The 20,303-nt window shown below is 45.3% G+C and overlaps 1 protein-coding gene across 12 annotated transcripts in view; it reads right to left on the reverse strand.

The window, feature by feature from the left end:
- The window catches only part of UBR5 (ubiquitin protein ligase E3 component n-recognin 5), a 122,936-nt gene that overhangs the window by 93,083 nt on the left and 9,550 nt on the right, over window positions 1-20,303 (reverse strand). For all 12 annotated transcript variants that reach the window (XM_068237757.1, XM_068237756.1, XM_068237752.1 and 9 more), the window contains exon 2: window positions 1,758-1,802. In XM_068237757.1, the coding sequence (XP_068093858.1) occupies window positions 1,758-1,802 (45 nt within the window). The remainder of the gene's footprint in view (window positions 1-1,757; window positions 1,803-20,303) is intronic.

Below are 20,303 nucleotides of genomic sequence, written 5' to 3' on the forward strand. Positions count from 1 at the left end.
TACAGCGCTAAGCTCTGCCTCTATCAGGAAGCGCTCGCCACATTTTGCCCCAGAGATTTGGGGGGGGTTTAATAACCGCGTTCTGCCGCGGGGATGCGGCATTTTAGCACTGGTGATATTGCAGAAAATAAATGTCAAATAAAAATAGGGTTTTTAGAAGGCTTCAGACTCTCTTTAAGCTTCAGCAATAAAGACTCAGCTGTTGTGAAACATTCCCTCTTTCACCTAAGGAATATTGCAAGGATTAAACACCTCATACCTCCAGCAGATCTTCCAACCCTAGTTCATGCCTTCGCCGTATCATGGCTGGACTACTGCAATGTTCTCTCCACAGGCCTTTATAAGAAAGACCTGCACCGCCTGGAATTAGTACAGAATGCCGCTGCAAGGCTGTTAATTAGCCAACCGTGCCATTGCCACGTAACACCGATCTTTTGTTTACTCCACTGGCTACTGATAAAATGGAGAATTCTGCTTGGCTTATTGACATTCAAATCATGGCAAAATCTGGGCCCTGGATACCTGAAGCATTTGTTGCAACTGCATCACAGCCCCCTTAATCTCAGATCAAATGGATCTAACAACTTGGCCACCTCCAGAATCCCCCTCAAAACCTTTGGAGCCAGAGCCTTCTATCATGCTGCCTCTGCACTTAGGAACTCCCCGCCACACCTAATCAGGGCATCTCCAACCCTGGAAGAATTAAAGTCCAAACTGAAGCGTCACCTGCTTAGTCTGGCATTTATGAACATCTGACTATTTCCTCTGTAACACAGTCCAGCCTGTATTGATCTGAGAAGTAGCTATATGCTTTGAGTCCTATGGGAGAAAAGCGCTTAACAAATGTTATGGTATTATATTTTGTAACAAGTGGGAATGAATACAGTACATTTGGAACAGCAACAAAAGTACAAAATACACTAAAGCCTCGTACACTAGATGGTTCTCGGCTGAGGCGGCCAGGTGAGTGATAAGCCTGGTGGACCATCCCAGCCGAGGGCCCTGTTCTATTAACCACACCCCCACTGCAACCGGCCACATCACTAGCATGCAGGCTAGAGATGCTTCTGTGTACAGGCTCTATCCCGAACATATCAAGCGATCACATTCCAATCGCTACCATGTGACAGTGCTTGTATGCATAAACAAGGCTTCAGGGAAGGTTTTGGAATGTAAAGGTAGAAACGATTTAGTATACCAACTTGTACCAAGTAACCGATTATGCTTTTCTTTATATCAACTGTTAAGACTTTGGATTGGCTTGGCCTGACAGGTACACTTTAAGGGAACCTGAGATGTGGGTATTAGCAACAAAAAACAAAACAAAAAAAAAAAAAAAGTTATACATACCTGTGGCTTCCTCCAGCCTGATCACGCCATCCTCTTTTCCCTCTCCGTTCGCCCGCAATTCGCCTCGGGGCCAACCTTTGGTCCGGGTCCAAATGAACATGTGCTGCCTGGAGTGCTCTGTGCCTGCGCAGCACCACTGCGCAAAACGCTCCTGGCGATGGGAATAAGACAGGGGAGTGTGCCTGAAGGGACTGTGCGGGCGCCGACTGGCAGAAACTGGAAGATTTTCCGTTGCCAGTTGCGTGCGAACGGAGGGGGAGAAAAGGACGCCGTGGGAGTGATCAGGCCAGAGGGGGCTGGAGAAAGCCCCCGGTATGTATATTTTTTTTGCGGGGGCTCGGGTACACTTTAAGAGCCGTAGGCAAGTACTTTCCATATACAGTAGCAGAAAGGTTGACTTCACTTACCTGCTTAAATTATATTTATTCAGCTTCTCAGAAACCTCCCTTAACCTGCAAGACAAAAAAAAAAAACACTAGCTACTAATCATATAAGAAACTAAGTTATTCCCATATGGACTTTACAGCAGTTACAGATAGGTCCATAAATATTTGCAGTGACAACTTTTTTTCCCAATTTTGGTTCTGTACATCCCCACAATGAATTTTTAAATGAGACCATTCAGATGCAGTTGAAGTGCCGACTTTCAGCTTTAATTCAGTGGGGTGAACAAAACGATTGCATAAAAATGTGAGTGCAACTAAAGAATTTATTACAATGCTTCATTTTAAAATCTGTGGCAGACACAATGCTTCACCAAGAGTATCTTACTGACAATCTGCAGCAGTGCCCTGTATTTCATTTTCCTTTTTTTTTTTGTTTCAAACAGCTGTAGGTGCTGGGGGGTGGGGGTGGGGTTGCCCCCCTCCCCTACTCACGGCCCTTAGATAAGTCACATGATTAACTTCACACCCCGAGGATGGCTTATGGCCCTTTTCCACTACAAGCGCATTTTGATCACGCGCAATGCCTTTTCCACTTGCCTCGATTACACTGTATTGCCGACGGGAACAGAGCGTGATCGCAACGAGAATCACGCAAGCCGACGATTGCGTTCCAAGAAGGGAAAAAAAAGGGGGGGGGGGGGGGGCGCGCTAGTGGGAAATGAGGTTTACAATTTTTCTTTTGTGATGCCCTTTAACAGGAACCATAGATAAGAGACCGATGGAAGATGCCATGTTTATTTCCTTTTAAACAATACCAGGTTCCTGGCAGTCCTGTTGATCTTTCTCGTCAGTGGGGTCTAAATCAAGCATGCAGCTAATATTGTCAGATTTGTCTAAGACATCTGATCTGCAGGCTTGTTCAGTGTCTATGGCTTACAGAAGTGGTCCACAACCTTTTTGAAGTCATGACACATCACGCCAAACGCCCAAATCTCCATAACACATCACATACGTACAATGGAAAAATACTAATAAAAAACACGAAATTGATAAGTGCATTATCCTGAATACACTTAAAATTGAGGCTAGAACGTTTCAGAAATAATAAAAACAATCAGTAGGACAGTTAGCGCCCCCCCCCCCCCCAATTTGGAATGATTGCAAAGCACCGATAATTTGCAACGCGCATTATAGCCCTAGTGCACTCCCCCCCCCCCCCCCCCCCCCCAAGAATAAAAACGCCCTCAGGCTCAGTATAGCCAGGTGAAGGTGCCCCCAGTATAGGAAGTCAGGTGTAGGAGTACTCAGTATAGGTTGCCAGGCATAGGCGCCTCAAGTACAGGTAAGTCAGTAGGAGCCCTCAGTGGCCTGTGCTGGCAGCAGCGGCCGACTCACCAGCTCCACTCGTTCCAGCACTGACGTCACTCTTCTCTCCCCGCCTCTGCTCTGACTGTAGTTAGAGCAGGGCTACAAGAAAATGGCCACCGATGTCCGCATTTGTGGACATCAGCAGCCATTTTCTTGTAGTCCTGCCCTAACTACAGTCAGAATGGAGACGAGGAGAAGCAGGGAGAGACAAGGCAGGGCAGTGAGCGGCGACATACCCGATGCTGACGCAACAATGTGTGGCTTAAAGTATTAGAGGCAGAGGAACTGCAGTACAGCCAGGCAATCTGCATTATTTAAAAGGAAATAAACATGTCAGCCTCCATATCCCTCTTGCTTAGGGTTTCCTTTATATCCATCTTGGAATTCAGACACCTGCCAGCTCTGGGCTCGGCTTCCATTCTATGCTTTACACCCATCATACTTCTCACCAGCCTTTGACAGCATTTTACACAAAAGCCATACAGCTTATGGGAATCACATAACCTTTAGTCAGCCGCAGGGAGCAGCTCAATTCTCTAATAAAATGTCAGAGCTAGAGAGGGCTCAGGTGTACCGTGAGCACCTGTATGCATAACACTGTATAAGCAATTAGTAAAGCAACAGGAGAAGCCTTGTACTGACAGCTTCCTAAAGAATTAAGGGGCCCATACACTCAGCTGATTAACGGCCGATCGATCGATCAATCGATTGCAAATAGTTTGCCGATTCGATCGATTTGCGGCCAATTTCAATCAATCGGCCAGGGTGGAAAATCAAAATCGATCTAAAGAGATCAGATCGATTTTCAATAGATTTCAAACTGAAATCTATTGGAAATCTGTTCCTAGTAAAAAATGTTCCTAAAGCTGGCCATACACTGGCCCGATTTGCCGCCGTTTCGACAGCAGATTCGATCACTGGGATCGAATCTGCTGCCAATCGTTCGCGCTACACGCCGAATTTTGATCCATTTCGTCCGATCCCATCGATCGCTCCGTGCGGAACATTACCGTTGATCGCCCGCGGGTAGGGAGCGCGTCGCTAGTGGCGTTCCAGTGCCCGACGCAATAGAGCGGCAATACATTACCTGCTCCGCCGGCGCAACTACCCCCGGTCACCGCTGGTCTCTGGCATGCTTCAGTTCCTCCTGCCCGGCAGGAAGTTTAAACAGTAGAGGGCGCTCTACTGTTTAAACTTCCTGCCGGGCAGGAAGAAGTAAAGCATGCTGGACCTGGAGACCAAAGCGGAGAAGACAGCGGAGACCTGGGGACTGGAGTCGCGCCGGCGGAGCAGGTAATGTATGCGGGCATGTGGGCGGGGGGAGCGGCGGCAGCAGCACCACCGCAACACATTGTGATCGGTTTCAGGCTGAAATCGGTTCACAATCTGTTTGCAGTAAAGGTAGCCATACGATCCCTCTCTGATCAGATTCGTTCAGAGAGCAATCTGTTGGTCGAATCTGATGGCAAATCGACCAGTGTATGGCTACCTTAAACACATCAGATAGATCAGAAATCTATCCGATGATCTATCTGCTGCTAATCTAACGAGTGTATGGCCACCTTAATCCTGTGCTATACCTAAAACCTCCTCTTCTAGTCTTCCAGGGTCTATCCTAAAGCAGCCCATACACTCAGCCGATTTTCTGGCCGACCGATCCCGATCGATCGCAAATCGGTTGGCCAATCGACCGATCGACGGCCGATTTCGATCGATTTTGATGGATTTCCATCGAACTTGCAGGGTGGAAAATTTAGGTCGATCTGATGAGATTGCTTATCAGTTTGCATTGGCCTTAATGGAAATCTGATGGCAAAAAAATGCCATCAGATCGAATTTCAATAGATTTCAAAATGAAATCTATTGGAATTCTATCCTGGTAAAAAATGTTCTAAAAACGCATCAGATAGATCATCAGATGCATTTCTTATCTATCTGCTGCCAATCTGACGAGTGTATGGGCACCTTAAACTCAAAAAGGTACAGCTACTGTGAGATCAGATGTTAAAAGCAGAAGAGTGATAATGCTAAATCTATCCAAAGACTGAAACAGGAACATGCATAAAGACAGAAAATATGCATCAAAAGACTTCAGGCCCCAGTCTCACTAAATGCAAATTCGCAATGCACATATTCGCATTGAAACTGTAACCAATGAATGTTAATGGAGTAATTTCCATTGAATGTAAATTTGCCATTGTGGTGCGATGCAGAAAAAAAAATTGATTGCATGCTACATACAATAACTGATAGCCACATCCGCATTAACAATCGTGGAAACAATGCAGAAATCTGCATCCAGAACAACAACAACAACAAAAACCGCAACATGATAGTAGAAATAGGCCCTTCTACAAGCCTTGGGGGGAGGGGGGGGGGGGGAATGCAGGGCCAGCTTAGCTCTGCTTACCGCATAGGATAAGGATGAGGAGGTAAGCTGATGCCAGCCGGGTGCCCATCAAAATTAGCTGGATGGAGAACCTGGCTAAAAGTCTGTAGATGCCTACTTAATTTTGATTATGATAGCAATTGTGGACAGCCCATCATATGCCCATACATATGACGCCTGATGCATGGGCTGGGGATGCAGCAGGTTCTGCGATATACTGACTTTCAGTTAACCATCTTTTTGATTTGTTGATGGTTGTATATTTATAGGTGCCAGCGATCTTTTATTGTGAGGCTGTATTTTCTAATGTAAAGATCAACATAACTTTACACTGTGCTGTACCTTTAACAATTGTTCTGCTAAACTGCTCTCTATGAATATAACTTCTAAAAATCCTAAATAAAGATACAAAAAAAAAAAAAAAAAAAAAAAAAAAGGTTACTGGAGAGCTGTATGATGAGCAAATAGGCATATGCAGTTCCTCACAGTAGGGACATTGACATATGTGCATATGCTGTCCTCCGGGACTATTAATACTTAGAGGTCCTTGTCTGAAAATCAATACTCCCAGAGTGCAGGAAGCACCACCTGTGTGCTTTGCAACATTTTATGGTGGTGGTGGAGTCAAAAACTAAACAGATGGAGGAAATCAGCTGCTGATCTGTGTATGTACGGCAGTGTTGTGCCTATGCCGCCTCTGGAAGGTATTACACACAGATATACAGCAAAAGCTGGGTAGCTATGCTGGAGAGATCATAGCAGATTACAATCTGCCATAGCCAGGAAGGAAGACAGACAATGTGCCTAACATATTAAAGCAATAAACACGCAATTCAGAAGTCAGTCTGCCCAATCCAGGCGTAGGCTCCACTAACAGAGAAAAAGTCAAAATGTTAGAAGCCACCTGTAGATTTTTAAAGTGGACCTGGACACTTGCACAGGACAGAGGGAAACACAAAAATCGCACCCTGTATGTATGTAGAGAGTTTAGCCTGTCTAATTCCCCTTCATCTGTGCCTAACCACTAATTTTGATCTCAGCTGTGTCAGCTCAGGAATCTCCTCTGCCAGGGCAGAGCTGCTAATTTGTAAACACAGGATGCTAACCCTATGTCTGCTTCCGTGAAAGCAGGAAGTAGACACTGCAAATTTATTGCAGGATTTGTCTCAGCTGTAACAAAGAATGCTTTTATTTAAAGGTTATTATGCTGTTGCTGATTTTTTTTTAATGCAGGGAGGAAGTTCTGAGTTCAGGTCTGCTTTAAAGAGCCCTTGCTACCTGACCCCTGGGGATTGACCGACACTACAGTAAACTCTACTAACGTGAACTCTGGTTAGACTGGCAGGGAGTGGGGGTATCTCAGGAATGTAACTGAGGAAAAGCAAAGGTCAGGATCATCAGAAGGCACTACAGGAGCTTACCGAACAGATGTCCTCCCAACATCAGGACACTCTGGGGGTTCATAAAGAGCATAATTTTACACCATGAACAGGTTGTCATGGCTGCCTAGCAAGCAGCGCTACAGCCACAGTCTAAGGTCTGGTGCACACCAAGAGCGGTCCTGAGCGTTTTTAAAAACTCCTGCACTTTAAAAAGCGCTTGACTAATGTAGTTCAATGGGATGGAGCACACCAGAGTGATTTGTTTTTTCCCCTAAACGCAAACTCGAAACCTGCAGCATTTCTGCCGATTTCTAAAGTGATTCAGCCTCAATGTTCAGTATAGGAAAGTGGAGAATCGCCATGAAAAGCGCTAGATCAGAGCTCTACTGTAATAAAAAAAGATTAAAAACGTTACACCAAAACGCTCTAAAAATCGCTAGATATGATTAGAAAATCGCTATGCACATCCCTAGAATTGCCTAGAAAAATCACTTCAAAAAGCGCTGAGCGTTTGCGATTAGGCTAGCGCTTTTTGGTGTGCGCTCACTCTCAGGAATGCTGCAGATGCAATTCTAACTCCTGTATTCGGTTTATTCCAGGCGCACATATGTAACAATATTCTTTAACAAAAGAAGAAGAAAAATAGATTATATCTGCCAGATTCTATTAACTTACTGCCAAATAGTGCAGCAGCCAAAATAAACGGCCAACAATCATACAGCAAGATATCTGATCTGCAACAGTAAGCCTCAAGAGTAGAAAGAAACCACAGTGTTATTACACCAGCAGCTGAAATCCTGTACCAGCAAATTGTTCTCTATAAAACAAGTACCGTATATTTGGGAATATAAGACAAACCGGAGTACAAGATGCAGGTTTAGATTACAAACAAAAAAAAAATAACCTGGTGGGTCCATGGTACCAGCCCCGCCCTCCCCCAATTATTGTGTTCTCCTCCGCGCCTCATTTAATCCTAAAAATTGCTCAGACTCCTCCACTCCACAGCCCTGCTCCTTGCCATAACAACTCTACAGTAATGTTTAAAGGACATCCGAGGTGAAGATTAGCTGATGAGAAAAACAATTGTATTAATCCTCCATCTCCTAAAAAGGACTTTAGGTAACCCACAGGTGTTTTGTATTTACATCTGGTTTTTAAGTTTTTACGGTTTCATTGGCTTTGCTTAAACAAGAAGTTTTAAATCAGGATGATACCATTTATTGGCTAACTAAAAATGAATAAAAACAAGCAAGCTTTCGACCTTGCAGCCTTCTTCGGGCTTAGATCCTATTAGTTTGCAGGCTGATGGCACAGACAGCTTATATACATGCAACATCAAAAGGGAAAACAGATTTTTTTTTTCAAGCATAAATACACGTCATTAAGATGCTTTAATTCAAACAGACCATCTGAATGGGGTTAGAGGTTGTTAGCTAAGATAAGGATCCTTGTTTACTCGATGCTCACAGACCTGGGATTAGGATTGGCTCAGAGGTATCTCAGAGGTACTGGTTTTGCTTAATGACGCCTTCATTGAAGTATGCTAGAGCTCAAATTATGAAACATTGACCCTTTTTATCTCTTTCATGCTCCAGGAAGCCATTTACTGAAAGGAAACTATTTTATGGCTGTAATTACTTATCAGTGAGGGTTATGCTATAGTCTGACACAGTCCTGACCCAGAACAGAAACTGTCTCTTGCATACCTGATGTTTAACTCTTTCAGGCAGAGAAAGGAAAAAAGGAACACAGCCTAGTTATTTGTGTGCTTGGCACTGTACATACACATGTCTATCCCATCATGTCACGTGTCACCTCAGTTGCCCTTTAAAGTGAAGCCAATACAAATCTCGGGTCAAAAAGACATATCTAAGAGGGAAGCCCTATGGAACATCCAGAGAGGCTTCCAATGTCCTTGTTGCCCCTACTGCCGCTCGCCAGGACCATCTGGAAGATCTGGGCCATGCTCCTCGTGCCTACACAGTCTGAGCTAGGCCAGGGTCTAAAATGGACACGGTTGAGGGGCTATTAGCGAGCAGCAACGGTGGTCCAGAGGACGGCATAAGAAGCTTCTCTGGGATCCAGAGGCTTCCTTCCTCATAGGTAAATATCCTTTTTATTGACCCGAGGTTCGTCTCACCTACACTTTAAAAAGCATGACTTAAAAAACTTGTAAAGTCTGATAAATCATTCAACGCACACACTGGTTTTACTTGGTGGTGGTAGCAGGGCTGTGGAGACATAGTTGGAGTCTGAGCAATTTTGGGTACCTGGAGTGGGAGTTGGAGGTTTCATAAACTGAGGAGTCTGATGATTTTTGTAACAAATCCTTAGTTCTGGTCAGTATTAGACTAAGGAGTCGGCGTCGAGGAGTCTGAGCCATTTTGGGTACCTGGAGTCGGTGGTTTCAAAAACTTAAGAGTTGGATGATTTTTGTACCAACTCCACAGCCCTGGGTGGTAGGGGGGGGGGGTCCACAGTTTTGCCAACAGCCTATTGGTCATTCTTGATTGGAGCTAGCGGCTTGTGGGACAACTGTACTGGTGCTTTATTTTCACATGAGAGGATGCTCCCTTTGGGCTGCTGAAAGTCCTGCCTCAGTACAAAGCAACTATCCAGCAACTGGTGTCAGTAGCTGTGGAAGTGCTGAGAACATCTTTTCCATTCTGGGCACAGTTGAGAGGTTAGAACTTCCTGCAGCTGGGCCTCGCTGTCTATTCCTCACAGTACAAAGAATAGCATTTTCATCACTAGAGGTAGATAATGAGATACTAATACTTCCAGCTTCCATGCAAATGTATTCAAAATTGTTAGGCAGTGCCATCCGACTGGCCCAATTTCAAGCTTGATTCAGTTTGGAGGCAAGCTTGAATTATTAGCATCCTATTGCCCATATCTATACAGGACTGTTATAGCTCCTGCTTGAGTCATCTTTACAGTCACAGAGTGTCTTCAAGACGGGCGCACAATCTAATCCCTACTACAGTTCTAGTGTAAAGCTGGCCATAGTCCATACAATGTTAATTGTACCACTTCAATGTAGCATGAGGGCTTACTAAAAGAGGAACTGTAGTGACATGTAGCAGAATGCAGTAAATTTATCAGGATTACATCTACTTTTTTTGTCCTGGTTTCAGCATCAGAAACTCTTCCTAGATCTAAACATTGCTGAAAACTGAACATTATGGGGACAGCGAGGCACCTTCACAAAGCAGATTCCTGCAAGGTTTCATGCTGAAATCGAATGGGAATCGGCCTGCAGTGTATGGCCAGCCACCAGATCTCTCTCCTATCAGATACAGAGAGAGATCTCTTGGTCGATGGGCCGCCAAAATTGCTAGACAGACGGGTACTCCTATGCTAGGAACACGATACAGTTTTCTGGCAGATTTATTTGCCAGATCGATTTTTTTCAACACGTCCGATCTGAATTTCGATTGATTTTCATTCAATTTTATGGAAATCGAAACAAAAAAAACATGCGAGCAAAATTTAGACCGGACATGTTGGAAAAAGAAAAAAAAAAAAAAGAAAAAATCAATCTGGCAGGTAAATCTGCCAGAAAATTGTATCGTGTGTAGCTATCATTAGATGGGGTTGGAGGAAGACTAGGAGCTACGGAAGACATCAGTGCTCCATTATTATTAATTGTATTTATAAAGCGCCAACATATTACGCAGCGCTGCACAATAGATAAATGGATTAACATATAAGGTAGGACATACAAAGAGCTCACAACAAAACAAGATCATGCAAATGTCATTGATAACAGTAGTTAAAGTGTCTTTATTCAGTACATAGTCTATTCTAGTCAGCAAGAGGGGTGTCAGGCAGTGAGATTGCCAGAGGCTTACAATCTACAGGTTAGCAGATATACAAAGAACCCAGCATGCCCAATATACCTTCTAATGAACTTACTTCTAATGACAATTTACTGGTCAAAAGTGCTTTAGTGTGGCAATAAATTTTATTTGAATGGACCTGGTAGAGCCCTCACCGTCTCTACATTTCCTTGTGCCACTTTCATTCTCATCCCTTCCTTTTTTACACTTTTTTTTTTAATGGTCTAGTGGTGGACTGGAACTGTAGAAGACAGTTAGGCCCAATTTCCACTGTGTGTCACCTCTGTTTCCAACGAGGCACCTGTGCTGCTGTGAAGCCATAGCTGAACCGCTATAGCCGTGCCATAGACCGCTATAGGGAGTCAGATGTGAGCTATGGAAAACTGCAACATGCCATCCAGAATTGCAACCGCATGCAATTTGGGCAGCACGGTGGCGTAGTGGTTAGCGCTCTCACTTTGAAGTGCTGGGTCCCCAGTTCAAAAGCCAGCCAGGGCACTATCTGCAAGGAGTTTGTATGTTCTCCCCGTGTCTGTGTGGGTTTCCTCCAGGCAATCCAGTTTCCTCCCACATGCCAAAATTTACAGATAAGTTAAATTGGCTTCCCCCTAAATTGACCCTAGACTACAATACATACACTACACGATACATACAGGAACATAGGACTATGGTAGGGATTAGACTGAGCGCCTCTGTGTGACAGGTATGTAACAAGACAATATACTCTGTAAAGTGCTGCAGAAGATGTCGGCACTATATAAAAAAAAAAAATATTAATATCAGGACGGCACGCTGGCATCTGAATAAGCAGGATTTCCACATATGGCTCGCATGCGGGGAAGACGAATAATTGGACAGTAACCGGCGGTGGGGGAACAGAGGATCGTAGAGGACAGGACAGCTGCAGGGGAGAGTAGAAGCCCCAGGTAAAGGTGCCCATACACTCGTCAGATTGGCAGCAGATAGATAAGAAATGCATCTGATGATCTATCTGATGCGTTTTTAGAACATTTTTTACCAGGATAGAATTCCAATAGATTTCAGTTTGAAATTTATTGAAATTCGATCTGATGGCATTTTTTTGCCATCAGATTTCCATTAAGGCCAATGCAAACTGATAAGCAATCTCATCAGATCGACCTAAATTTTCCACCCTGCCAGCTCGATGGAAATCCATCGAAATCGATCGAAATCGGCCATCGATCGGTCGATTGGCCAACCAATTTGCAATCGATCTGTCGATCGATCGGGATCGGTCGGCCAGAAAATCGGCTGAGTGTATGGGCCCCTTAAGTGTGTTTTTTAAAAGAACCACAGGACCTGCAAACTGCAAACAAGGGACTGATGTATGGAGTCATGACTGACATGACTAACTTCCTGCTTGCCTTGAACAACAATACTGGCAGCTGCTATCAAGCTGAGTAATAATACAATACATTCATAAGCACACCATCACAGCATAGAATATTAATCAGTCAGGTCATGCATAGAACATGTAAAACTCAGTCGTTATGCGGACACCAACCACTAAAAGGCAAAGCACAACAGCCAAGCACTCAAGCAGCTCAAGGAGTCTGGTTTTAAAAAGGACACCTGAAGTTATAGGAATATATAGGCTGCCATACTAATTTATTTTTTTTAACAATGCAGATTGCCTGGCTGTCTGCCTCTTCCTCTAACACTTTTAGCCACAGCCCCCCAACAAGCATGCAGATCAGGTGCTCTGACTGAATTAGCTGCATGCTTGTTTCAGGTTTGTGATTCAGCCACTACTGCAGTCTGCAGCCAAATAGATCAGCAGGACTGCCAGGCAACTGGTATTGCCTTTTCACAGTACATCGCACAAAAACGCTGCATCCTGTTGCAGAAGCAGTGATAAGGTCCGTACACACGCCGGACTGCAGGAAACGACGGGTCCGTCGTCACCTCCTGCTGGGCGTGTTTTCAGCAGACAGTCCGGAACGCCCACCCAGCGGGAGGTGACGACGGACCCGTCGTTGCCTGAAGTCCGGCGTGTGTCCGGACCTATAGCCTTATGGAGTAGGCAATTACAACCTTTAAAGAGAGTCTGAAGCGAGAATAGATCTCGCTTCAGACCTCATATATAGCAGGGGCACGTGTGCCCCTGCTAAAACGCCGCTATCCTGCGGCTTAACAGGGGTCCCTGTCCCCCCAAATCCTCTCCGTAATGCGGGAGAGCGCTTCCGCATTGGGGCAGGGCTAACCGCCGCAGCCCTGCCCCACGCACGCCTGTCAGACGCGTATCTCCGCCTCTCCCCCGCCCCTCTCAGTCTTCCTTCACTGAGAGGGGCGGGGGAGAGGCGGCGATGCGCGTCTGATAGACGCGCTGTGAGGCAGGGCTGCAGCCGTTAGCCCTGCCTCTAGGAAGGGCTAATCTGCGACCAAGTTTTACAACCAAGGTATGCGGGGAGTGGGTTGGGGGGTCAGGGACCCTCGTGCAGCCGCGGGATAGCGGCGTTTTAGCAGGGGCACACATGCCCCTGCTATATATGAGAGCTGAAGCGAGATTAAGTCTCGCTTCAGTGTCTCTTTAAGGTGACCACACACCATACAATTTTTTTAAAAAAAAAAAATCTGTTCATTTTAAGAATTGCAATCAATTTTTCTGACTGATTGCAACATTTCAAAAATCTGACCAATGTACCACACATGTATGTTCAATGTTTCCAAATAATGATAAAAATGATTGGAAACTGAGAAAATTGCTAGGGTGTATATATTAATAAATTGACAAACACCATACAATCTTTAGAAAGATTGAAGAAAAATATCTGGCATTCCGGAATCGATAAAAATTGAAGAAAACGGGAAAGCCGATCGGATTTTTCAGTCGAATGAAAAAAAAAGCTTTCGAATATTTCGGGAGATCCGATCGTTTATCGAATTGCCGTAAAATCGGATCATTTTATTGTATCGTTTGTGGCCACCTTTAGAAGAGGACCCATTGAATGGAATATACACTGGAAGTCCGCTTCAATTGAAATTGTGTGTGCAGTGTGAAAAAGGCAAACCTAAAATGTTAAAGCGGATCAGATATGAAAAACTAACTATAGCAAGTAACTTGTCTATATATCTTATCTAAAGTGTAGCTAGTTTACACAGCAAATCTAGCTGCAAACAGATTCAACAGTATATGATTATTTCTTCCTATGATACAATGAGAGCATCCATGTTCTGCTTGTGATCATTACAGCAGTTGGCTGAATGGAGTAATGGTTAAGGGCTCTGCCTGACACAGGAGACCAGGGTTCGAATCTCGGCTCTGCCTGTTTAGTAAGCCAGCACTAATTCAGTAGGAGACCTTTGGCAAGTCTCCCTTACACTGCTACTGCCAATAGAGCGCGCCCTAGTGGCTGCTGCTCTGCTCTGGCGCTTTGAGTCCGCAAGGAGAAAAGCGCAATATAAATGTTATTTGTCTTGTGAAGATGGAGACCGAGAGCCCAATATAGTGCAGTAAGTTATGTACAAGTTGGAGAAAATATGAAACGTAAGTATTATACTTACAAACCTGGGTTGCTCCAAAGCAACCACTGTATAAGCAGGTGGGGAGATTAAGCCTGACCCCACTCAGGACTAAGACGTCGCTCTCTGTAGAAGAAGAAAGGAGGGTATGTCACCCTTCCACCAAGGGTGGATCGCTTTGTGTACAAGGATACAGAGGCGCCAGTAGGATAAAATAAGATAAAAAGTTTAAAACGTTTTTCGGTGGCGGTGGTGGACCGTCCACACATAAACAGACCAACGAGAGCTGTTGATTGTAGAAAAGACAATTTATTCACATACTCCTAAATAAAAGTGCAACGCGTTTCACGGGCAAACATCCCGCTTCATCAGGCAATACAAGAACGGAGTATCTCACTAAAAATGACAGAAATGTAAAGCATATCAGGAAGCTGAACACAGATGTGAGGGGTAGCAAAAGGAAGGGGGGATTTATTCATTCTGGTGCATAGTATATAGATTACTATAATAGTATGTGTGGGATATTTATTGTGGGGTACATGGGGAATGGGAGGGGGCAGCTTGTGCAACAGGTGCACAAAGAATGGGAGGGGACAGCATGTATGGAGATGTGAGTGAGGAGGCCTGGGGATGGATGGGTATAGGAGGATGGGACCGGTGCTGGCTGGAGTGGGTCCAGGAATTAGGTTAAGGGCAAGCTATTGTGAAAAGGGTGTGCATGGTGATACGTTTGACCTATAATGGGAAAGGTATTGAAGGAGTGCAAATAACAGACAAATAAGTGACAATGTGCACCCATAGTTTTTGACCACACTGGTAACCAATAATTAAGAAGGAAGAACAAGCGTAAAATGAAGAGGAAGGTCGCACTTACCGGCTCTGTGTCAAAAGATAGCTTGGCACCTCTGTGCCGAGCGACCTGCGAGTGGTGTTTATGTAGGGAGACTGATTGTATGTCCCGTCTGGAGCGCGGGAGGGAATTGGGGGCGTGAAATGGTTATTTGTCTTGTCTACACACAGGCAATCTGCTCTGCAACTCCACCCCTCAGCCTGTGAAAACATCACTCCCCTCTACTCCCCTCTGCCTCTGAAATCTCTGGCTAGTAACCACCACCTCCTTCTCCTCCTGCCCAGACTGAGCTCCCATAAGCCCTTGCTATATAAGTCTGAGAGTGCCAAGGTACATGGAGAAGCTGTGGGCGAGGCTTGTTTAGTTTATAGGGAATTAGAGTATAAAAAAAAAAATGGACTTGAGGAAAGCCCTATAAACTATATGAAAGGAACACAATTATGCAATGAGTAAAAGTTTATCTCGGATCCACTATAGGAACATCAGGCTAGGTATTGCATCTGTATTGTATGGAGGCGCTGCATTACTCCAAAGTGAAATTTACCTTAGCCAAGTTCCAGGAATACATTTTTTACTTTTGGATAGCGTAGTACAGGGTTATATCCCAAATTTTACTATATCCGAGTTTACTATAATGAGAATGGACGGTTTTAATGCTGGAAAAAAATACAGTAAAATGTCATCCATCACAAACTGAAAAAAGTTCAGAAAGCAGACAATATTTTCCTCTGGCACCAGCTCAGATGTGATGGCTGACAGAAAGGCTGTGCACACGGAGGAGAGCCGCAGCCATGAGGATGGGCTGCTCTCCAGCCAACACGTGACGAGGCAGCATGAAAATGTGTCACCAGGTCACAGTGTAATCGTCTGTGAGGCCCGGGGGCTGCACATATCTACAGTGCACATGTTCTGCAGACAGCCCTCCAACAGCCATGCTTCTAGGCACTAAAGCCAGGGCACGCTCCACATTTATCAGTTTATGGTCACCTCGGATGTCCTTAAAAAAATCAGGAAGGCCTCTAGCACAACAATCATCTCTGAACAAAAATTAATACAGTAGACTACTAGTCAATTCCAGTGTATACAAGATTAATAAGTAGGTTTAGGTAATCACATGACAATTCAAACGACGCTCCAGACGCATGAGATTAACATCAAATATTCATCTTCATCCTGCCAGGACTAGCAGATAGATCTGACAGAACATAGCTGTACAACACCCTGATGTATCCAAGTCTTCAGCTAATAGCGGGAAGTCCAGCACTCCACATTTCAATAAGCCAGACTCCTTACACCAGGGGTCTCAAACTCGCGGCCCATTTGCGGCCCTCGATACAATATTTTGTGGCCCTCGCTGGCAAAAGCTTCCTTATAGTTTGCTTCAGTGCTCCCAAGTAATCCGGCGCATCCCCGCCGCTAAACGAGGGCTGCAGAGCCCCCAAATTGCCCGGGGGGGGCAATCCGCCGGCATTTCCTGGAAGGGGCAGAGCTTTCAGCTTCAGCTCTGCCCCTCCTGACGTCAATCGCCTCACGGATCGCTGCCTCTCCCCGCCCCTCTTTGTGACGGAAGAGTGAGAGGGGTGGGCAGAGGCGGCGATGCGCCGCGATTGTGAAGTTCCTTATGTGGCCCGGCCTCATCCTGACTTTGCCTCCTGCGGCCCCCAGGTAAATTGAGTTTGAGACCCCTGCCTTACACTATGAATCCACCCACCTTGAAGGAAACCAGAGGTGAGAGGGAGATGGAGGCTGACATGTTTATTTCCTTTTAAATAATGCAGATTGCTTGGCTGCAATGTTAATCCTCTACCTCTAATACTTTAAAGGTACGTACATGTCAGATTTTTCCAAAAGACCGGTCTGATCGACTGGTCGTTTGGACGTGTGTACAAACGGTCGTTCAGCTGATAACGCTGGATTTAACGGAGCGACTAGGCGGGTCGTCAAATCCAGTCTTATCAGCTGAACGATTGTTTGTACACGCCCAATTTGGCATCCAAACAACCGGCCATTTGGAAAAATCAGACGTGTGTACGCAGACCCTGAACAATCATGTAGGTCAGATGTCTAATGCTGGGGATACACGGTACGTTTCTGTACCGTGTATCGACCAGCTGATCCGGCCAGCTGATAATATTCAGCTGGCCAGATCAAGCCGATTGACCCTCGCCCGCTCAATCACAGTCATCGATCTGCGGGGACGCGGCTTGGGCCGATCCGGCGGCTAATCGGCTACCGGATCGACCCGTGTATTCCCAGCATAAGACAAATCTGACAAGATTAGCTACATGCTTGTTTCAGGTGTGTGATTTAGACCCTACTGACCAGGGAGATCAGAATCAGCAGGACTGCCAGGCAACTGGTGTGGTTTAAAAGGAAATAAATATGGCAGCTTCCATAGGTCTCACCTCGGTTCCTTTTAATCCCCTCCTGTGTGCAGGCTGGGTGCTGGGAAGCATCAGTCTTCTGGAGTCACATCTAAGCAGGTCCACAGCCACATTCAGGCGTGACAATAAGATTTCCTGCTGCCAGGTGATCGTAGCACAGGTCAAACGCTGACAAGTATGGGGTTATAAGACTGCCATTTGGCTGCATGAAATTGCAGCCAGAAGGTGATCGGCGGCTTTACTTTGCGATAAGAAGTGTGAAAAAAAACCCTTAGAAGATAGTCCAAGAACTCAAAACTCACCTTTTCACTCTTGCCTACCACCCTTCACAATTGCTCTAAACCCACAGCCGAACTCTGGTCCCCTACCTCTCGTGTCCCTACCTCTCCCTCTAGATTGTAAGCCTTTGGGCAGGGTCCTCACTCCTTTTGTGTCCTACCTGATCATGCACCTCTATTACTGTGCACCCATGCTATGCATTTGAGTGAACCTAACTTGCCTAACTCCATGCTCCCATCCAGTGACTGACTAAGCATTACCTTGTACTCATACTGTGCTGTGTGATCTGGTTTTCTTGTATTCCTGTATTGTCATATTGCTGTTTGTCACCCCTAAATATTGTCTGTAACCTAAATTAATGTCCAGCGCTGCGTAATATGTTGGCGCTTTATAAATACAACAAATAAATAAATAATAATAACTGAAATGAATGTTAAAGGACAACTGTAGTGAGAAGAATATGGAGGCTGTCATATTTATTTCTTCTTAAACAATGCCAGTTGCCTAGCAGCTCTGCAGATCTATTAGGCTTCAGTAGTGTCTGAATAACACCATAAACACCTGATCTGCATATGCTTGTTCAGGGTCTGACAAATTATTAGAGGCAGAGGATCAGCAGGACTGCCAGGGTTCTGGTATTGCTTACAAGGAAATATGGCAGCCTCCATAGCCCTCTTGCTACGGTTCTCCTTTTAATATTCTTATAGTGTTATTCTACTATCAGACTATATGAAATATGCAACACCCTTATTCACCCTACAGCAATTAAAAAGCTACAGCTTTATACTCCCAGAGGGCATTTCCAATTGACCGACCTGAAAGGTTGGGAAGCTAAAAGTCATAGCAGACTTTCATAGCCAAATTTACCCACTTTCATCAATAGCAAAGCACCAGTTATCTGGAACTCATGCACCGGCAAGTCTAAACTAACTGGCATGCCTGAGGGGATAACAGAGACTGGGTTTTTTAGGCCATAAAAATACCCAAAGTATGCAGAGTCGTCTTCTAACCTTCCTGTCCCTTTCTAGCAGCTTTCTGGCATTGTGCACAGCTCCTGGTGTGTCACATGACCCTGCGCAGGTCAGATGACACACCGTGAGCCGTGCATGGAGGATGCCGGAAAGCTGCTAGGAGCAACAGGAAATTAGAAGGCGGCGCTGGAAACACATGTATCCGGCACTAGGCGATTCCCCAGCTGGTGCCGGATCCAGGGGACTTTGCTGTAGTATGAGAGCTTGCCTACACAATTTCTTCATAGCATTCAAAATCTGTTTGTCCTCATATTACATGGAAGTGGTAACATTGGCCAATCACTGGTATATCAAAACTGGGTGTGTGTACCAGGCTCTACACAGGTGGGTTTTCCCAGCAAATGCCCCACCAAGCATTCAGGCCATTGTGGCGGGGCATACAAGAGTGGTTATGTAACATTATTTTTGAGAAAGGCCATAAAAAGGCCTCCCTCAAAAATAGTAACAGTGTTAGGGAGTCTTGTCCAACAACCCCTTACTGAATAGGATATATATCCCAGCCCCCCCATACCCTTCCCTTATTCCACCCCCCCCCCCCCCCCCATGTTAATGCTTTGTTTTGCTTTGGCAATGCTAAATGTATTTGGTCCTGCCATTAAAGCTTTTTTGGATTTGGATACTGGCTTACAGAAGAGGAAGAGATGAGATGCAAACCCTGGTCTCCTATGTCAGAGGCTGTACACTATCCAAACACCAGTTTCTCATTTCCATTAGGCTCGGTTCCCACTTGTGTCGGACCAGCGGGAGCAGACAGTGTAATGTCCGCTTCGATGGTCCGGCTGTAGCCTAGGGCAGATGCGTTACCCCATAGTATGGGGGAATACATCTACCTGCCCGGGATTATCGTGGTCTGCACAGAAGTGTGGTCCGCTTACTGCTACGGATCCTGCAGATCCGCTGTGACAAGTGTGAACGGCTCCTACTTATAAAATAGAAACTGTTCACTCAATGGGTGGAGAACAGAAAAACAAAAATAAGTCAGTTCTCTGCTCAAGCGGAAACAGAGCCTAAAGGTGCTCATACATCAGCCGATGATGGGCAGATCGACCAAGAGACAAGTCTGTTTCTGGTCTAATCTTATTAGAGAGATCTGTCAGCTGCCCATACACTGCAGGCCGATTCCTGATTGATTTCAGCATGAAATCTCTAGTGAATTGGCCTTGTGACGCCACATCCTCCCCCCTTCCCCCACATTGCCCCCCCCTTAATGTAAAATGCGCCCTCCAATGCAGTATACTCTACCTGTCCGTCGCTGGCTCTGGGCTCCGTCCATACATGCGCCCCATGTGGATGCTGGCGTATACGTGGGCGCGTGTGACGTCATAGACGCACCCACGTTACTACGACAACCATGCGGGACGCTTGTAAGCAGATTGCAAATATTGCCCGGAGCAAGTGGCGGATAAGCCCAGGTTAAATATACTGAAATTGGTTGAATCGTGACCGGGCATGCTCTTGGCGGCAGCGATTTTCATCCGATTCAATAATTATCGAATCAGAAGGTCGATCGGCTGCCAAGTTGATAGATATATGGCTACCTTTAGTTAGAGGAGCTAAAA

Source organism: Hyperolius riggenbachi, chromosome 5 (genome assembly GCF_040937935.1).
Source record: "Hyperolius riggenbachi isolate aHypRig1 chromosome 5, aHypRig1.pri, whole genome shotgun sequence".
In the NCBI taxonomy this organism is placed as follows: domain Eukaryota; kingdom Metazoa; phylum Chordata; class Amphibia; order Anura; family Hyperoliidae; genus Hyperolius; species Hyperolius riggenbachi.